This window comes from Onychostoma macrolepis, chromosome 05 (genome assembly GCF_012432095.1).
Source record: "Onychostoma macrolepis isolate SWU-2019 chromosome 05, ASM1243209v1, whole genome shotgun sequence".
Classification (NCBI taxonomy): Eukaryota; Metazoa; Chordata; class Actinopteri; order Cypriniformes; family Cyprinidae; genus Onychostoma; species Onychostoma macrolepis.
Genome location: NC_081159.1, coordinates 2,321,966 through 2,342,902, shown reverse-complemented (window position 1 = coordinate 2,342,902; position 20,937 = coordinate 2,321,966). Strand labels below are relative to the sequence as shown.

At 36.0% G+C, this 20,937-nt stretch overlaps 1 protein-coding gene across 3 annotated transcripts in view; it reads left to right on the top strand.

Annotated features, from left to right (window-relative positions):
- piwil2 (piwi-like RNA-mediated gene silencing 2) overlaps positions 1-16,924 on the top strand; it is a 43,230-nt gene extending 26,306 nt beyond the window's left edge. For all 3 annotated transcript variants that reach the window (XM_058776437.1, XM_058776438.1, XM_058776439.1), the window contains exons 9-23: positions 2,046-2,126; positions 2,372-2,485; positions 3,503-3,691; positions 3,918-4,002; positions 5,224-5,313; positions 5,805-5,945; positions 7,576-7,689; positions 9,079-9,267; positions 9,412-9,513; positions 10,485-10,601; positions 12,591-12,679; positions 14,032-14,137; positions 14,257-14,510; positions 14,665-14,772; positions 16,551-16,924. In XM_058776437.1, coding sequence (XP_058632420.1) covers positions 2,046-2,126; positions 2,372-2,485; positions 3,503-3,691; positions 3,918-4,002; positions 5,224-5,313; positions 5,805-5,945; positions 7,576-7,689; positions 9,079-9,267; positions 9,412-9,513; positions 10,485-10,601; positions 12,591-12,679; positions 14,032-14,137; positions 14,257-14,510; positions 14,665-14,772; positions 16,551-16,707 — 1,936 coding nt within the window. In that variant the 3' untranslated portion in view covers positions 16,708-16,924. The remainder of the gene's footprint in view (positions 1-2,045; positions 2,127-2,371; positions 2,486-3,502; positions 3,692-3,917; positions 4,003-5,223; positions 5,314-5,804; positions 5,946-7,575; positions 7,690-9,078; positions 9,268-9,411; positions 9,514-10,484; positions 10,602-12,590; positions 12,680-14,031; positions 14,138-14,256; positions 14,511-14,664; positions 14,773-16,550) is intronic.
- Positions 16,925-20,937: the final 4,013 nt, after the last annotated feature.

The window sequence follows — 20,937 nt, the reverse complement described above, 5'->3', positions numbered from 1 at the left end:
GTGCTTTTGGTCTGCCCAATGTTTAATGTCATGAGACAAAGGTTATTATCAGGACAAACTCTTAAGGACTTGTTTTATAAGATGGACCCAGAAAAACTTAAGAATCTTTTAGAATTTTATGTACAAAAGTTTGTTTTATAATTGCTTTAATTTTCATATTTTGTATTGTGTGCTACTGTATTGTTAAACTTAAGGTCATTGTGCAAAATATTCGCACGTTAAAAAAATAAATACAACCTCACGTTGTGTCAATCACGTTTACACACTGCCTCCGAAACTTTCGTCCGTCATAAATTTCGGATCAGGTTCGATTTTCTGTGTTTTTGCATCCATAGCATGCATTTTGATAGGAAAGGATGACGAATATGAAAAAACTGGAAAATGCACGCAAAAATTTTGGACTCGGTGTGCAATGACCTTTAATGTATAAACTTTGTTTGCCATGAAATAGCCTGTGAAGCTGATGTGGCAATGAACTAAAATCAAGTTGAGTCTCTTGTAAAACAAAACCTTTAGCAGTTGTATCGCTCGGCGGATTCCCTCGTGTGGTGTCCTGGAGTCTCAACACGAGTCTGTCTGAAGTCAACCATGTTTGAAATCTACAATTAGCTGCGGTCTCGGTGGAGACTGAACACCCTGTTTGCTCTTGATAGCCAGGAGTGAAAACATGCTCCTGAGAGACCGCTCAGCTGCACCTGCTTCACTCCATTTCCCTCCACAGCGTCCGCTAAAGATCGGAGATGAGGTCATCAAGCAATTTCGGAAAATTAAATAAGTATAATCGCATTACGGGCTGTGTGACGTAACATCACAACGAAGAAAGACTGGCTTCTGTTCTGTGTTAAAGCAATATTACGGCTTCAGTACAAGTTAAACTCATTCGACAGCATATGTGGCAGAATGTTGATTAGCACAAAAATTCATTTTGACTTCAAAAGGCAAAAAGCGAGGTTATTTACAATAGAAAATTAATGGGACTGTTTTTTTTTGAGAGAGTTTAAAGGCAGGATTGGGATGCTTTTGATTTGATTTTACAAAAGCTCTTATAATACTAGTTTAAATGGTTGTTTTTGCAGCAGTACAAGGTTCACACATTAGGTTGTCATGGCAGCAAAGTTGTACAATTTGTAAGGCAAAACCGAAAAGGTTATATATCACAATAAAATCATGTTAATACCCATGTTTAGGTATTGTGGCTGTACTGTTTGAACTAAGTATTTTAATGTTAACAGACTAGCCCCATTTGCAATACATTAATTCTGCCATGAAGTTAGAATTAAAAAAAAAAATTTTTTTTTTTTAATGGGGATCAAAAGGCTTTCACCCGTATTTATACTATTATAGAAAAAAAATTCTCTTTTTTTCATTTTGATATTTTCAGTTCATTTTAATTTACTTTTTTTTTTTTTTTTTTTGTAATTTTATGCTTTAACCATTTGTCTTTTTTTTTGCATATGTTTAACTCTTTTAGTTTTAGTAACATTTCTGCTTGCTCTTAAGCTTAATTTATTTCATCTCATTGGCAAGGCAATAATTTTTCACATTTTAAGATTTTATTTTAGTTCTATTTCCATTAACAGTAACAAAACAGTTTACATATGCTTTGAATAAACTTAATATTTTGAACTGAATAAATATTTTGAAACCAAAATATTACTTTAATGACGATTTCAATGTAAATGTAACCCCCTCCCCCCTTTCATGTAAATAAGATTTCATCACAGTCAAGTTTGTAATAATTCTCAAAGACTACCAAGAACCACTGGATAATTTATGGCCATTATTAAAGCAAACATTCTGTAAGGTATTGGGAAACGCTGCCAGTGTGAAAACACAACGTGAGCCAGCTGCCGTAGTTAAGCTGTTCGCTTACGCACCACATGAGCTTGCGGTGCGAAGCAGGCCATATTGTTGAGCCCTGTGGAGTATTGTTCCAATTTTTCAGTGCATAGGAGAGAAGTCTGAGCTATAATGGCTTGTTGACAGTCAGCTCTGACATCTGACTTTTCTTGCTGCTTTCCACTCATTCTTTCTCTCCGCTCTAGAGTGATGAAATTACTGGGGCTGAAGCTGGTGGGCAGAAACCATTACGACCCCAACGCTGTTGTGATTCTCGGCAAACACAGGTATTTTGCACTGACCTGATTGTCTGTGATTGCAATCCAACCAAAATTGCCATGCTCCACATTATTTGGTTTCACACCGAATAAATCTAGACTCAAGATTCTGTATTTTTCCACCTGACCTATGATTATCGGACGCGTTTGAACCGTTTTAACACCACTTGCAGTATTACTTTGCATATTGATTCTCTGTTCAGGATCCTTGTTGTAGTTTGTACTTAACAGCGTTTTAAATGCGTGTCGGTCAGGCTTCAGGTGTGGCCTGGATACTCCACCAGTATCAAGCACACTGACGGCGGCCTCTACCTCATTGTGGATGTCTCGCATAAGGTGCTGAGGAATGACTCGGTGCTGGATGTCATGTGAGTTTCAGTCGTAATCAATCATTCTGACAAGCCTACATGTATGAAGTCAGTACCAATTTGTCAGTTGCATGCTTCATTCCATTCCAAAGCTGTTCCAAAGTCTAGCGAGTTGCCAATCTAGAAAAAAATATTCTTTTATATAAATAGGTTTATTTTTAGATTATTAACATAAAACGTATTCTAGTGCAGCATTAAGCATAGCTGGTTTCATTTAAATTGTAAGTGCATCACTAAAGCATCATTTCTTTTTTCTTTTATTTATATTTATATTTATATTTATATATATATATATATATATATATATATATATATATATTACAATTTGTAAAAATTGACCAAATTTTTGTGCAGCTTTGCATTGCAAGTGCATCAATGTAAAGCAGATTTTTGCTTTTTTTTTTTTTAATCTTCAATTTAATTATGGATTGACTATTTTACCCAAACATTATGCATGTTATGCACTTCTTGAAGTAATGCATCTTTACTTCATAAACTGGGTTGAAATATCAGATTGAAAGATGTTGTATGGTTTATCTAAATTCTTTCTGAATTTGTCATTGCTCTGCTTTTGCCATCAGATAGCGTGTGGTGCTGACGTGGCATAAAAAATAATTAATTTAAAAAAATAAATTGATCTGCATATTTTGTTGCATTTCAGTTAAGATGCTGCTGTAACTTTCATTTTATTGAGAGTTGGCCATTTATGTTGTCACAAGTGTTGGAGACCATTGGTGATGTGACAAAATTAAGCAGAGCTCAACTTTATGAAAATAAGCAGCATCACATTGCAGTGACTGGGAATGGAAGTAACATCATGTGATACAGAGTAGCAGCCAGGAGCTCAGAGACTGTCTGATCTCCAGCGAGTGTTAGACAGCAATGCAGCTCATAGGTTTTGGATCAGAACTCATCTGTATAAAATGTTTGATATGCATGCAAAATTTTAGGCTAAAATTAGTCCAATGATGTAATTTGCTTAACCCTGCTGTCTGAATAACTGTTTGTCTGCTGTAGGAACCTGATTTACCAGGGAAGTCGTGAGAGCTTTCAGGACGAATGCACAAAGGAGTTTGTGGGTTCAATTGTCATCACGCGCTATAATAACCGCACTTACCGTATCGATGACATAGAGTGGTCCAAGTCTCCCAAAGACACTTTCACCTTGGCTGATGGAACCGTGACCACGTTTGTCGATTACTACAGGTTTATCTGCTATGTGGAGAACCCACTTCTCTGATTTAAGACTCAAATGCATGTAAAAGGCATAACAGCTGGACCATGACTTATGAATGTATGAGCTTTGGCAATATCATGTGCATCGTATAAATAATAGCTCATAATGGCAGAGACCGATATATGCTAGTTTAAAAGGACAAATTACTACTTTGTTTGTTTTGTCAATTTTCTAATCAGCGTTTTATATGCACAGAAAGAACTATGGCATCACCATAAAGGAACTGGACCAACCACTGCTCATCCACCGTCCAAAAGAGAGGTCCAAACCTGGAGGAAAGGTGATAAAATGCTCATCAGGATTTCTGGAAAGGAATGTGGTGCTGTTTTGGGTTATTAAAAAGCTTTAGAATGACAGTGACGGCTGCATGTTGGTCAGTGGTGGATTGAATAGACCTAATTCACACTCCGTGCTGCCTCCTAGTGGTGACTTTGGGTACTGTGCTTTAACAGTGGTTCATTTGGCCTGATTAATTGTAGATAAAGTGAACTACATCACACATCTGGGTGAATTAAGGACATGTACCAGTCATATACACTTCCACTTAAAAGATTGGAGTTGGTAAGATTGATTTTTTTTTTCAGCATTAAATTGATCAAAAGTAATGGTAAATATATTTAAAATGTTACAAAAGATTTCTGTTTAAAATAAAGGCTGTTCTTTTGAAGTTTCAGTTCATCAGAGTATCCTGAAAAAAAAAAAGAAATCACAAAATATTAAGCAGCACAACTGCTTGTAACATTGATGAAATTTGTTTCTTAAAAACCAAATCAGCATATTAGAATGATTTCTGAAGGAACATGAATAATGATGCTGAAAATTCAGCTTTGAAACGCAAGAATAAATTACACTTTTAAATATATTAAAATAAAAAGTTATTTTCAATATTTCACCAAATTTCTGTTTTATTGTATTTTTGATTAAATAAATGCAGCCTTGGTGAGCAGAAGTGACTTCTTTCAAAGCATTAAAAAAATCATACTGATCCAAAACTATTGTACAGTATATTGTCTTCAGTATAGGAGTCATTCAGTGTCAAATCAACCAAATTTCAGAAATTTCCCCAGCTCAAATTTTTGATCTTGCAAGGATTTTTGATTTTGATTTTTCCAAAGTCTTCATGCCTGTAACTCTAGAAGTATTAAAGATATCTTAATTCTCTTTTAGATATTGGGTCTTAACAAACTTTCTTTTGGCATCTTCATTTTTAAGGCCCTGTGGTTCAGTTCCGGAGATATTAGAATTTCAATATGGCTTCAGAAGTAAATTGTGAACCACATGTGGGTCACTTTGCATACAGATGATACTACTTTTCATTTAAAGAAGGATATCTCAATAACAAATAATGTTGAAACTAGAAATGTATCTCATTTCCTTTTGTCAAAACTGCTAAATTGAACACATCTGTCTGAACGACATAAAAAAACATTTTCCCAAAGTACTAGGATGTGAATTTATTGTGTGTAATACTAAGATGTGAATTTGATCTGTTTCATAACAGGTTATAACGGGTGAAATCCTGCTGCTGCCGGAACTCTCCTTCATGACCGGCATCCCTGAAAAAATGAGGAAAGACTTCAGAGCCATGAAGGTACGAATCAGTTACGAGTCAAACCAGTCTCAAACACGTCATGTTGGTGAACTCTTTATTTTGCAAACTGTTCAGTTATGTGACCCTGGACCTCAAAACCAGTCATAAGGGTCTTTTTTTTTTTTTTAAATTGAGATTTATACATTATCTGAAAGCGGAATAAATACGTTTTCCATTGATGTATGGTTTGTTAGCATAGGACAATATTTTGGCTGAGATGCAGCTATTTGAAAATCTGGAATCTGAGGGTGCAACAAATCTAAATATTTAGAAAATCCCATTTAAAGCTGTCCAAATGAAGTTCTTAGAAATGCATATATCTTTTTGGTATATTTACAGTAGGAAGTTTGGAACATGATCTTTACTTAATATCGATATTAAGATTTTGACCCATGCAATGTATTGTTGGCTACTGCTACAAATATACCCGTGCTACTTATGACTGGTTTTGTGCTCCAGGGTCACATATGGTTATTCATCTTGTGATTCAGGATCTGACCATGCACATCAACGTGGGAGCCGAGCAGCACACCCAGAGTCTCAAACAACTGCTGCACAACATCAACAGCAATAACGAAGCGGTCTCAGAGCTGGCCCGCTGGGGACTCAGCATCAGCCAAGAGATTCTAGTGGTGAGAATGGAAACACCCCTAATATAAACACTGGGATGACTCCTATAAAATTGCTTTATTCTATGCATCTACTCTACCGAAAGCTTGGGCTAGGGCTGTTTATTTATTTTTTGGAAAGAAGTTAGAAAAAGAGCTCTAAGGCGGCATTTATTTGATCAAAATAAATGTAGTATTGTGAAATATTATTACAATTTCAAATAACTCTTTTCGGTTTCATTATATTTTAAAATGTAATTTGTCTGTGATCAAAGCTGTTCAAAAGAACGTTTTTTTTTTTTTTTGGGCAAGTATTAATTTCTTTCAACAGGAAAAAAAATATTACTGGCACTAATCTTTTGCATTGAAGTACTATACATCCACAGATCCATGAAGTCATTTTCAAAATTAGAAATATGTTGATTTTAACTCCTATTATACTGCACCTAGATATATAAACTATATAGAATAACGCAATATAATATATTCTTGTACTATACTGTATATCAGTTATCATTAATATACATTTTAAGTCACTTTAATAATATATAGCATTTGAATGTTTTTATTTTTAGGATTTAATAGTTTTCTTGAATTATTATTGTTAGGGCTGTCACAATTTAATCGATTAAATTTGAGTACTCTATTATTAAAAAATCCTCGATTGCATTTTGCCCGGTCGATTAACTGGCAAAATACCTAAAGTGAAGCATGAAATATTAAAACCATTTAAAAATCATAAAGAGTGCTATTATGAATTTATACAGTAGTCACTGAACACAGCAGAATACATGATTATCTTTCTAAATATATTAACTGTTCATCGTGACTTCAAAATAAAAGCTCTGAGTTTGCATGTTTTGATGTCCACATGTTCTTGTTCAAGAAGTGACCGTGGCTGTAGCTTTTATATCATAAAGAAATGGCCAAATAATAAAGATTAAGTGGACATTTGATTTTAGATTGCACAGTAAAGTATAAAAACAATCGTCAGGCTGTTGCCTATCCCTCAGCGGGCATTTGATATATTTAATGTACATAAGTTATGATTATATTGTTTTATTACTATATTATACATTTCAACTGTTTTGTTCATTAAAACTGTATGATTACTTGCTTTTTATTTTTTATTGCCTCGTTGCTATTATGCATGTAATAAGTCATTTTGAAGTCTATTGTTTGCTTGGGTCTGTTTTTATTACCTCAAATTTTCAGAATAATCGACCAATTACTCGATTACCGAAATAATCGTTAGTGACAGCCCTAAATATTGTATTTACCTGAGTGAAACCCATCAGTACCTGACAAATATCCATATACAGTTTTGTTTTGTGCCTGTTTTAAATGTAAAACAACAACAAAAAGATTACCATTTATAATGCACTTTTTCGAGTCCGTCTTTATGGATATGTTAGAATCTAAATATAAAGCAGGGGGAAATGAAAACTAGTTAATTCAACCATTATTGTTATGTGCAGATAATTTTATGTATTTTTAAAACTCGACAAGTAGTTTTGAAGAATCACTGGCACATATTTGTCACTGGATGTGTTCGCCTTTTTTAATTAATTGTATTAACTGTATTGATTTGCACATGATACGTTGGTGTGTTTGTAGCTAACATGAATTACTTAAACATTTTGTTTCTCCACAGACTCAAGGAAGAACTCTACCCAGCGAGACCATCTGCTTGCATTCAGCTTCTTTTGTCACGTCTCCGGCAGTAGACTGGTCCAGAGAGGTGGTTCGAGACCCCTCCATCAGCACCGTGAGTCAGCACAATCAGTGTAGGGTGCTTGAATGAAATCGCTGTGAGTCATTGGTTTGTGGGGGAGTGCACATGTCAGACTGATCCGAGGAGGTGGACTGCAGTACCTGCATGTTTTCAAAGGCTGGAGGTCTCACACCACAGAAAGAGAACAGCCTTGTTTGGCTTGAGTGAAAGAAATGTGTGGATTGAATTCACAGATTTAGATTGAGGCACATCACACGTAGGGATTAAAGGGGTCATGAAATGCATTTTTTAAATGATTTTGTTTCCTGTAGGGGTGGGAATCTTCAGGCACTTCACGATCCGATCCAGATTTATTTAGTTTTTCATCTCTGTATTTTGTATTTGGATTATACCAATAAAGTGTATGTAAGCATTAGGCATATATTATGTGCAAAAAAGGGTTAAAATCACATTACATTCTAACATTGCAATCTAAAAACAAAAATAATGCTTTTAAAGCAGAAGTTAATATTACTAAACTAAAAATGAAAATAATAAAGCACGGACTAGAGTAAAATTTCACTTTACAGTTAGTGCTATCGTACAAATACACTTACTTGTAAGTTTAAAATTCTACATATGTCATTTATTCTCCAACTACAAATATTTCAGCAAAATGCATATTTTAGTCAGAGATATTGCGTTCCGTCTGTTTGGCGCGCATGCGCGGCGGTGGCGGCGCTCGTTCTAAATGAAGTGAAGTTTAGTGGAGAATCGCAAAGCAAAAGCTCAGGCACTTCTCACAGCAAAATGGAAATATTTCCATGGCTTTCTAACATTTACAGATGGAGAATATACCTGTGAAATGCAAGTAATGTGTTTAGGAAAACGGCACGTCTCAAACACATTAAACAGCGTGGCACACGCAGAGCATCTGATGCTTTAAACTCAAACTATAGACTACTATATCTTACGTGTTTTTTTTTTAAAGCACTTCATATAAAGCTTTTCACATGTTTAGAACAAATTGTATTATGCACTTTCTCTGTAGCAGTTCAGTCTGTGTCCTCCTTATATATATATATATAATTTTTGTTTTTTTTCAGATGCGCTCGTATCAAACTATTGCTTCATACCGTATCGCTTATAAAAAAAAATATTGAGATATCGTACAAACTCAATATACCACCTAGACCAAGCAAGTCTGATTTTTGAATAAGATGACTCTTGATGAATCAAAACATACAGATGAACCAGTGTCTTCTGATTCCTGAGTAAGATGACTCTTATAAACGTTTATGAAAAAGATGATCGATATACTGTACAAATTATCTTTGGATGTTTTGAACTTGACAGAATTGAAAGCCCTGATCTTGTTCTCTCACATGGCTCTTATGTAGTTCTTCCTTCTGCTGTATTTGTTTCCTGATTGCTCTCTGTCAGGTTCCTCTGAACTGCTGGGCTGTTTTCTATCCCCGGCGGGCAACCGATCAGGCAGAGGAGCTGGTGACTACTTTTACGAGGGTAGCCGGACCAATGGGCATCAGAATCGAGCGGCCCATCCGTGTAGAGCTACGAGATGATCGAACCGAGACCTTCGTCAAGAGCATTCACTCTCAGCTCACCAGTGAGGTGGGCAAGTGAATTACACAGACAAACTTAAAAGAGCTTTGAAAAGTGTACTATTCTCTCAAAGAGCAATGGTACTCTGTTGGCTGTGGAGTGCATTGGGGTATTATCTAAATACCATAGTATATTGTCTCTCCTGGTTTTCAGCCCCGTGTGCAGCTGGTCGTGTGCATTATGACCGGAAACAGAGACGACCTGTACAGCGCCATCAAAAAGCTCTGCTGCATCCAGAGTCCTGTACCATCACAGGTTTCATCGAAACACCGTTCCTTTGCATTGTTCAGTTGCTGTTTATGTAACACACACTACTGTTTGAAAGAAGTATCTTATGCCCACCAGGGCTTTTTTTTTTTAAAAAAGCAATATTTTGTAATATTGTGATACTGTTTTATATTTTAAAATGTATTTTATTCCTGTTGAATTTTCAGTATCATTACTCTAGTCTTCAGAGTCACATGATCCCTCAGAAATCATTCTAATATGCTGATTTGCTGCTCAAGAAACATTTCTCATTATTATCGATGTTGCAAACAGTTGTGCTGCTTAAAGGGATAGTTCACCCATTAATTACTCGCCCTCATGTCGTTCCAAACCTGCAAGACCTTCGTTCATCTTCAGAACACAAATTAAGATATTTTTGATGAATTCTGAGAACTTTCTGACCCTCTCATAGACAGCAAGGATCCTTACAAGATAAAGGTCCAGAAACGTAAGGACATCGTTAAAATAATCCATGTGACATCAGTGGTTCAACCGTTATTTATGAAGCTACTTTTTGTGCGCAAAAAAACAAAAAACGACTTTATTCAACAATTTGTCTCCTCTGCGTCACCCTATAGCGCCATTTTGGAGAGTATCACATACGTATGCAACGCATGTACGGATACGTTGTTCACGTTCAGATCAAAGTGTAAACCACGTATTAACGAAGTCCTTGCTACGTTTCTGAGCCTTGATATCCTTGAAGTCTCCTTGCTGTCTATGGGAGGGTCAAAGAGCTCTCGGAATTAATCAAAAATATATATATTTTTAATTTGTGTTCTGAAGATGAACGAAGGTCTTGCAGGTTTGGAACGACATGAGGGCGAGTAATTAATGACAGAATTTTCATTTTTGTGTGGACTATGCCTTTATTTAGCTGGGGTTTTTTGCCTTGCGTATTTGTGGCAAACAGCATGTATTCATATTAGACATTTCATATCTGTGACACTTATTCCCAGGCCATCAACGTGCGGACCATCTCCCAGCCACAGAAGCTACGCAGCATCGCTCAAAAGATCCTTCTGCAGATTAACTGCAAACTGGGAGGAGAGCTGTGGACGGTAAATGTTCCTCTGGTGAGTGTGTGTGCTAATCAGACCTTTTTCCCCACGGGTGGCCCTGGAGTTACCGTACTGTATCTCGCTCTTGATTAAAAAATGCTTAAGTAAATATGGAGTATCAGGAATGAATCTAAAAATGGTCACTGCACAGTGAGAACTGATAGACGATAGCTAGGTGCGATCCATTTTCTGTTAAATTGTAGTGTTTATTTTTTAATGCATTGATGGTCAAGTTTCAATATTTATTCCTAGGTTCACATCTTGACTTTATTACCTAGACTCCAGCCGCAACAAACTCATTGGGTCAATATCACCATTGAGTGCCTTTCAACCCTCACAATACACAGTTTTGGGTTTAATTTCCCATTCGCTTTGTTATATCATAAACAGTAGACACTCAAGTACTTTAGAAACATATTAGCTGAGCTCCCACGTATTTTATTAGATAATTATGGGCTATTATTCAAAGCATAAACCATAAGATATGTCCACCCTTTCATGGACACATACATTACTGTTAAATACGTTTTCATTGCACAATTAATTCTATTTTCTAATAAATTATATTTTCTGAAAGGTATGATGTCCCTTTCTAAACAAGGTTATTTGTTTGCTTTCAAATTATGAATACATAAGATTTTATGTAAATTTTATGTTTTATTTAAAGAAACTCATACAATTCACATGGTTTTTTTTTTTTTTTTTAAATGCAGTTTTTTTTTTCCACACCTAGCTATTGAACACACTGGATTATACAGAGATGATTGAATTATTTAAAATATTGTAAAATATCAAGATGACAGGGTGGACCAGCACAAGATGGTGTGGACACATAATGCAGAACACCCAAATCAAGACAACATGAAAATGAAACATTTATTCAACTTCTAAAAAAATATAATAATAAATTATATAATTACATCAATCACATTGATATACCCCTCCCCTTTCATTTTCATTCAGTCCACCCTGTCATGTTTATGTCCACTCTATCGAGCCTAAGTGGCCCGACAGGGTGGACATTTTGAGCTTCAATTAGCTTACAACAAACTGTGACTAGCTAAATATTTAGTCTGGTCTTACATATTTTGAAAATACTGTATTCTAATCACTTCTGGCATGTTTTATGCCGACAGGGTGGACATGTTAAGCTTGGGAAAAGCAAGTAAGCAAACTCGGACGAAGAAAATTTGTCAATTGAAAAGTCACCAACTTATTCACCTAAGCGGCTGAAATTCCCGCCACTGAAGAGACAAAACATTTGTCCTGATGTCACTAAAGAGGATGGCCTTTTCTTAAATGGGCGGCTTTCCCAACACAACAGGGTGGACAACCATTCAAGGGACATGGAAAAACTCTTCTTTTTTTTATTAAATAAAAATATAATTTTTATGACCAAATCATCAGTACACTCAAATTGAGTTTAACAAAATATTAATAGAGGACAAAAAATTAATTTCATGATTTGACTGCATTCTACTGTCAAATTTAATGAGCAGTGCATGGGACATAGCAAAATAACACTCATCCTCTTACACAAAACTAAGAAAAATCTAGAAAATGTATCTAAAGAGCCAAGTAATGCTTTTGTTATGAATATAAAAACTTGACACAAAATTGACTATGAAAGGGTGTTATATTAGGCTAAGTTATCATGGCAAATGAGTTATTTATCTACAGGACACCGAAAGGCACCCTACAGTGATATTGACCCCATTAATAGTCTTGAGCTGGTGGGAGAACATTAAAATATCACAAGTGGAACAAGTCTTTTCTTTGTAAACAACTTGTTTTTTAAACTTGAATTGTATTTGTTCACAAGTTTTAAATAACCTGTAATAGATTGAATATGATGTAATGCATGAAAAAGAGAAAAGGCATCCAAAAGTGAACTTAATGCATTGTTTCTTCTGAATGGTATTGATGTTGGATTGCAAGTAAATATCAGCAAATGGGATTAAATGAAAGGATAACTTCTAACCCCTGTAGTTTTGATTTGAACAGAAATACCTGATGGTGATTGGGGTGGATGTGCACCATGACATAAGCAAGAAGAGCAGATCTGTCATGGGTTTTGTGGCAAGTCTCAACAGGTAAATTAAAACCGCCCCAAATAAAAGTTCAAAAGTCTCATTTATTTGATCAAAAATACAGAAAAAACGAATAAATGTGAAATATTACAACTTAAAATATCTTTTGCATGATCCTTCAAAATATTTTCCTTTTTTTCAGGATTCTTTGAGTATAAAGTTCAAAAGAACAGCATTTTTTTAATATAATTTTTTGTAATATTATAAACATACAAAATCATACTGATCAATGCGTCAAATGCGCTAAATTAAGGTATTCATTTTTTTTTTAATTTAAAAAAAAAAAAATCTTACTGATCCCAAACGTTTTAATGATCGTATCATTAACATTTGCAAACATCAAGGCAAGTGCACTGAGATGCAACACGGGGACGAATTCATTTTAGTGAATCGGTTTATTCTGACAAGTCATTTAAATGAACAAGGTCAAAAGATTTACTGATTCATTTGAGCATCTGTTCCGTTGCCCTTGTGCAACATTTCATCTATTCTTAATAATATAAAAATATTTACTACAGGGATGTTTTTCAACAAAATAGTGTTTCCTAGTTTTATTATTGTCAGTATGTGCATTGATCAAGTCAAATTTAATGCGTTCCTGCTAATTGAGATCTTTGTGTTTGGAAGAAACTGCTCAGATTAAATCAACTGGTTATGTATTGAAAGTTATTATGATTATTTCTTCTGTATTATGATATGCATCTGAGTGTAACAATTTATCAAGAAAGAAAACCTCTATGATAGGTTCTATCCACCTTATTTTTCAGTGCTGATGTAAGCTGTTTTCTGGAAATGTATTTGACTTCCGGTTCATAAGCCGCCGTAGGGAAATAACGAGAAAAATAACGAAGTGCAGTAAAAATGAGACTAAGCCAGACACATTCAATTTTACAAATTACCCGCTCTTACGGGAAATATAAGGTGCATACATCGGGTGTGATTGCACTCAAAAGTGGAGGCAGATGAACGCAAGATCAGACAAGTACTGTATGTCACAAGAAGTCGAAAATCTAGTGGCATTTTGATTTTAAAGATTGTTAGGTCAGAAAATAAAAACATTTTAAATAATTAACACATGCATGGATGAGCTATTCACCAAAGCATCTACGACATGCATTTAGAAAATAGATATAAATTTTCCTTTCATGCCAACTTTAGATATTTCCCCAATAATAGATTCAATGCAGTAGCTGATGTCTACTAACTAAAACTGTGGTTTGTCAAGCCACTTGTAATTTAAACTAGCTTCCCCAACAGTGTTAATATGAGCGCAAAAATGAACATGTTCTGCTTGTATGCATCAGATTTGAGATCTGTGAATCAGGCCTAACCCTGTGTTTAATGTCCCGGTGTAGCATGCTGACCAAATGGTACTCCAGGGTTACCTTCCAGATGCCTCACGAGGAGATAATCAACGGCTTCAGGGTCTGTCTGCTGGCTGCCCTGCAGAAATACTACGAGGTAATGAGGCATTTATGTGAACTTGTCAAATGCTACAGATTCCATACGTCTCCTGAATGAATTGTAGAGGGGTGTGTTTTACCCATTTTACCCATTTTTAAAAACAAACAAAAAAACAGGTGAACCACACCTTCCCTGAGAAGATCGTCATCTATCGCGACGGCGTGTCTGACGGACAGCTCAAGACCGTGGAGCTTTACGAGATCCCTCAGGTTCTGAAATGCTTCGAGACCATCCCGAACTACGAACCGAAGCTGGCTTTCATCGTGGTGCAGAAGAGGATCAGCACCACCCTGTACTCCTACGGATCCGACCACTTCGGCACGCCCTCGCCAGGAACCGTACTGGACCACACTGTCACGAACAGAGACTGGTTGGTTTACAAGAGCTGAAGCGCAGCCCAGGATTCTGCAAGCGGCTTTAGCAACTAGATGTGCAAAGCTTTGCTGAAATGAGATCTAGTCAAGTGCATTAGCGGGAGGAACTAAAATGCTGTATATGAATTGACATGTTTCTCTTCTCTTCAGGGTGGACTTCTACCTAATGGCACATTCGATTCGACAGGGTTGCGGTCTGCCCACTCATTACATAGCAGTGTACAACACCGCAAACCTCACCCCTGACCACTTACAGAGGTTCGCTTTAACATTAAATATCACATTTAGCAGTTTCTTCAAATCAGTAATGTCATGACTTTATACAAGGATAAAAGTAACTTTTTTTTTTTTTTTTTTTTTTTTTAATAACTGGCATATTAACTCTTTCCCTGCCAAACAGAATTTTCTGGGTTTCCGCGTTCTCGCTGTTATACGCTAGGGGGCGCTATTACGCATCTCCTGACTGAGTCTTGAATGTGCCGATCAAAAACGCAGACCAGGAAGACGCAGAAACGAGCGATCTCATATGTATGCATATGAAAAATAATGCGATCATCTACACTAACCGCATACAAATGAAAACTGCCTAATGTTACAGAGTGAAATGTCAATGCAGAAAGTGGTAAAGGCCTGTGCAAGCTTTGGGAGTGCTGATGGAAGCCATCTACTGCATCTTTGCTTTGATAATATTACTGAATATGATCCAGATGTAGTATTTGATAAAAATGCGTGTTTTTTTTTTTTTTTTTTTTTTTGTGAAAGTAGAGGGTCTGATCTTTATTTTGATGTATTGCGAGTTCAGATATTCAGACAACAAAGTATTCTCGGGGCCAATACATTTTGGTGAAAATCAGCAAAAACGCTGGCGGCTGGCAACTTTTTTCAAAAACGCTGGCAGGGAAGAGTTAAATGTTCAAAAATGATAAATTTTTCTGTAATGTTGAAATGCTATATTCACCCATTTTATTCACAGAAATTGGTGTTTAAAAACAACTAACAGGAGTACTTGGTAAAAGACGGCAGTGAAATATAAGTGGAAATATATTTGATTACGTATAATGTTATGTGCAATTAATCACTAGTTACAGAATTACAGAATTTTTTTTTAAATTGATGATTGACAGCACTAAACTGGCAAATTTGGCAAAAAAAAAATAAATTCTCCCCCAGAAAGTTTGACTGATTCTCTTTTATTTAATTTTTTTTACGATTTTCAACTAGTCAACTAGAAAATGTAACTACAACATGATTCAATTAACTTTTTCTTCATTAACCCTCTAGTTACAGAAAATTCTATTCCAAGTGCAGCACACATGAAGTGGTCGACATGACGTAAATGTTAAACAAATCACTTGAACGATGCATGAACTACAACTACATGTACAAACTTGTCTTATACATAGTGTTCAGAAATAATACGAGGAAAATGCTTTAAAATGATCTCAAAAGTCAAGGTAATTCAAATTCAGAATGACTAAAGGTATAACACCAGTAGACTATTAACTATAAATGTTCTGTAAAAACAGTGATGCAAACATGAAATGTCAGACATACACTAGTAGTTCTTTACAGGTTTTTTATTAAATTGCGCTGCTTTTCCATTGTTTTTTCTGTTAACATGGATGTGTTTGACTGTTGCACTCGCGTCTCTGGCAGCATCTCATGCATAAAACGCCATTTTAAAAACACTGTGATCGAGTTAAAAGAAATTCACTCCCATCTTCTTGCATGTTTACCTATTCCACAGAATGCACTTTTGTGTTGACAAAGATGTGATGCAGGCAGCGTGAATGGTGCCTAGCGCTATATTTAGCGCCCTTCACAGAGCGCGTTAATCACGTGCGCTGACATGTGGTTGGATCGTTCTTTTCACTTTACTGTCAAAGTGTCCATTTCTAACATTTGGTAATATTTCTATTCAAAATCGCGACTCCTCGTTTTCCAAAAGAGAAAATCGTGTCAAAACATTAAATTCGAATTAATTGATAAAATCACCGAGCCCTAGTATTTAATTTTTTTTTTTTTTTTTGACACAGGTTGACCTTCAAGATGTGCCACCTGTACTGGAACTGGCCCGGAACGATACGTGTTCCTGCACCGTGCAAGTACGCCCACAAACTGGCCTTCCTTTCTGGCCAGTACCTCCACTCAGAGCCTGCCATCCAGCTCTCAGAGAAACTGTTCTTCCTGTAAACGAGACCCGTTCAGCGTCTCAAACAGACCCAAGAGGGATCGAATCTTCCTCTTTTGTTCTTGTTTTTTGTTTGTTTTTATTTTGTTTTAATTGCTGCTCTTAAAAGTACTGTTATGAATGTTCCAAAACACTTTTTTTCTTCAAAAGTTTTATTGTAACTCTTAGTTGTTCGTTCTTGTGGAAGCATTACTGAATAAAGTGCATGTCACACTTTAACTTTCCCCAGCGTCTCTCTCGTCAGTGATCGTCTGAAATAATGCTCTGGTGTGTTGTGGTTCAGAGCAGTATTCGTTCTGTATGAGCAGATTCCTTTTTCTTGAGGAGATTTGGTTACACTTAGGATAGATAACTACACCAATTAACACGAACTAACAATGAACAATACTTCTACAGCATTTAATCATAATGTTAATTTCACCATTTACTAAACTTTTGATTTTAAAATGTTAACATTAGCTAATGCACAGTTAACTAACATAAGCAATGAACAATTGTATATTAATAGTTTAATAAATGCTGTAAACATATGTTGTGCATAATTAGTTTATTTTAACTAATGCAAGGTTAACAAATGAGACCTCCATCCTTTCCCTCATTCTAAAAGGCCAAAGGAACAGAAAAATGCTGCTTTCTATTTTTGAAAACAGTCTGATTTCTTTCTAGGCAGCTGACTTTCAACACGAGTGCAAAAAATGCATTAACATTCCACATCAACATCTCAAGATTTGCATGACTCCATTTGAGCATTTAATAACAAAGGATCAGTTGAGGATTAATGCTTGGAAAAAGGACTAAAGTTGAAAATGACAAATGTTTACAAAATAACTCAATACTGTATGTCCCCAGTAAATTTAGAACATGCAAATTCTGACACTTTGGACTAGGGTTCAGTGGAGATTTGGTATTAATGCCGATATATTTGCTTCCACTAGATGTCAGTGTTTTAATGATCACTTTTAAGCTGGCTAAAATGTAATGCAAAAACTAGCAGCAAAATGTTTATTTTAATGAGTTATATTAATTATAATTAGCAAGAAAAACTTTTAATGCAAATGGTGAGTCCAACAGCAATGGTTGGTTAATACATTGTGACTTCCTTCAATTGGTTCATATAATTTTTCCTTCAACTTGCACCTCCACAGGTGTGCGTTTGCTATGCCTCATTTGCTCTATTAAGGATTAATAACTGTATCATGAGCTCATAGTTGTGTCTGAATTCTAATACGTCCTGTACTGAATGACTACATCTTACATCTCAGCCATTGTTAAAGTACATACTTGGGTGTTTGGTATTAATATTACACATCTGCTATTACCATTGACCTTTGACTTGTTTGTTCTTTGAACAATATTGTATTAACAACTGTAGAAACACACTTACTTTAAATGTTGCAAATATTTTCTGTCCTCATGGCATGGCATAGTGTCCACTAGTTGAGAATTTCAGCAGATGTATTAGTTCACCTTAGTATTGTTGTTTCATGAATACTTAGTGTTCAGACATCCTACTCATTTTATGCATTGATTTTTCATACTATATAATAGGGCGGTTTTCAGAAAGTGAGTGTTTTTTTCTCTCCCAAAAGGCATAGAGTTAGTAACGAATATTTGACTAAAATTATGAAAATATGCAATTCTAAAAACACGCGGTGTGACTCAATGTCTTTGAAATTGATTTGGGACACTTGTGCAAGATTTAAAATATAATGCATAATATCGCATCTTTTCAAGTCAGTTTGGGACAATCTTGTATGTTCTACAAGATTTAAAATCCAATTTTTGGGGGGTCAAACGCAAGACGTCCCATTTTGGTGTGCTCATCAAATTACAGAAATGATTGTATATACATAGAACACATATTGAATGCAAGCACAAATGCGAAGAAAAAAACGGGTGAAATAATATTCAATCATCATTCTGCATGACCATTATTGAACAAATGAAGCAACATTCTTATTCTGACGTGTACTTATATATAATGGCGTGATTACACTACATTTTACTTCTTGCTGACAAATGAGTAAAACCTCGTGGGTTTAGCGATAGTGGCAAAGATTTACAACTTCAATCATTTGTTTTTTAGGGGCTGCACTAGTGTTGTAGTCAAGACCACTTAATCCGAGACCAAGACAACTGTGTGTTGAGACCAAGAAAAAAGGACTGAAAAAGCAAGACATTTTGAAAAGATTCAGCTGGGAGTGCATCTAGCAACTAATTAAGTTAATTGACATCAGGTCTGTGACATAAAAGGGATGTCTTAGAGAGGCAGAGTCTCCCAGAAGTAAAGATGGGCAGAATATTTGTATTCCATTGTGGAATACTTTAAAAACAAAGGCTTTGCAAATGTCATCATCTACAGTGCATAACATCATCAAAAGATTGAGAGAAACTGGAGAAATCTCTGTGTGTAAGGGACAAGGCCAAAGACCTTTGTTGGATGCCCATGGTCTTCGGGTCCTCAGACGACACTGCATCACTCATCGACATGATTCTGTCATTGACATTACTAAATGGGCCCAGGAATACTTCCAGAAACCACTGTCGGTAAACACAATCCGCCGTGCCATCTGCAGATGCCAACTAAAGCTCTATCATGCAAAAAGGAAGCCATATGTGAACATGGTCCAGAAGCGCTCATTTAAAATGGACTTTTTCAAAGTGGAAAAGTGTTCTATGGTCAGACGAGTCCAAATTTGACATTCTTGTTGGAAATCACAGACGCCATGTCCTCCGGGCTAAAGAGAAGGGAGACCTTCCAGTGTGTTATCAGCTTTCAGTTCAAAAGCCAGCATCTCTGATGGTATGGGGGTGCATAAGTGCATACGGTATGGGCAGCTTGCATGTTTTGGAAGGCACTATGAATGCTGAAAGGTATATAAATGTTTTAGAGCAACATATGCTCCCCTCCAGACAACGTCTATTTCAGCAGGTCAATGCAAAACCACATACTGCAGCTATTACAACAGCATGGCTTCGTAGTAGAAGAGTCCGGCTGCTGAATTGACCTGCCTGCAGTCCAGATCTTTCACCTATTGAGAACATTTGGCACATCATTAAACAAAAATACGTCAAAGACGACCACAAACCCTTCAGCAGCTGGAAACCTATATCAGGCAAGAGTGGGACCAAATTCCAACACCGAAACTCCAGAAACTCATAACCTCGATGCCCAGACGTCTTCAAACTGTTTTGAAAAGAAAAGGAGATGCTACACCATGGTAAACATGCCTCCTTCCCAACTATTTTGAGACCTGTAGCAGGCATCAAATTTGAAATGAGCTCATTTCGTGCATAAAATTCTAAAATTTCTCAGTTTAAACATTTGTTATCTATGTTCTATTGTGAATAAAATATTGGCTCATGTGATTTTAAAGTCTTTGTTTTCATTTTATTCAAATTTAAAAAAACGTCCCAACATTTCCAGAATTCGGGTTGTATATAAATCAGACAATTCAGTGATATCCCCACAGTTGTGGTCTTGAAACAAAATCCTGAGTCCTCTAACTTGCAAATCGGGCTTAAAATCCTGTAGTGTGAACTAGCCTTAAGACTGAAACCAAGACAAGACCGAGTACAAATGCGGTCGAGACCGAGACAGGACCAAGACCATCAAAAAATAGCCTTGAGACTGGTCTCGCGTATACAACAGGCTGCACTGTGATAAATGTATAATAGTCGTGTTGTGATAAATTAAATTAATCGGGGCACATTCTAAAAAATGTAAAGCTGTACTAAAAAGCTTTATTGTTTTGATGTTTGAAACCCTTTTTCGTCTTTGTTTCTTATTCACTGCGAGTCTGCAACAGATTTGAAAAACAATTATTCATTCATCATTGTAAGGCTTTCAGTATAACAAAAACAGAAGACGGTACGCTTCGATGAGTAAATTATTAAAGACATCATGAACTGAAAACAAGAGATTCGACACGTGCACCACCGGTGTCCGATTTTCTCATGCATTAAAAAGTCTTACTTTCTAACTACATCTAACTTACTAAATGGTAAGAGCGTTGAAGAGCTCACGTAGACCTCGAATCAAAGTATTAAAATATAATCCAAACTCTCTTGACCTTTGTAAGGCTGGACTCGCTACCAAAAAAAAAAAAAAAAATGCGTGTCTAATGAATATTCAATAGGTTTACGTTCTCGCCTTCCAATGGAAGCTTTGGCTTTTGAATATTAAGTAGAATTCGTAATTTCTCTGGGCGGCGCTCACTAATGACGTCATC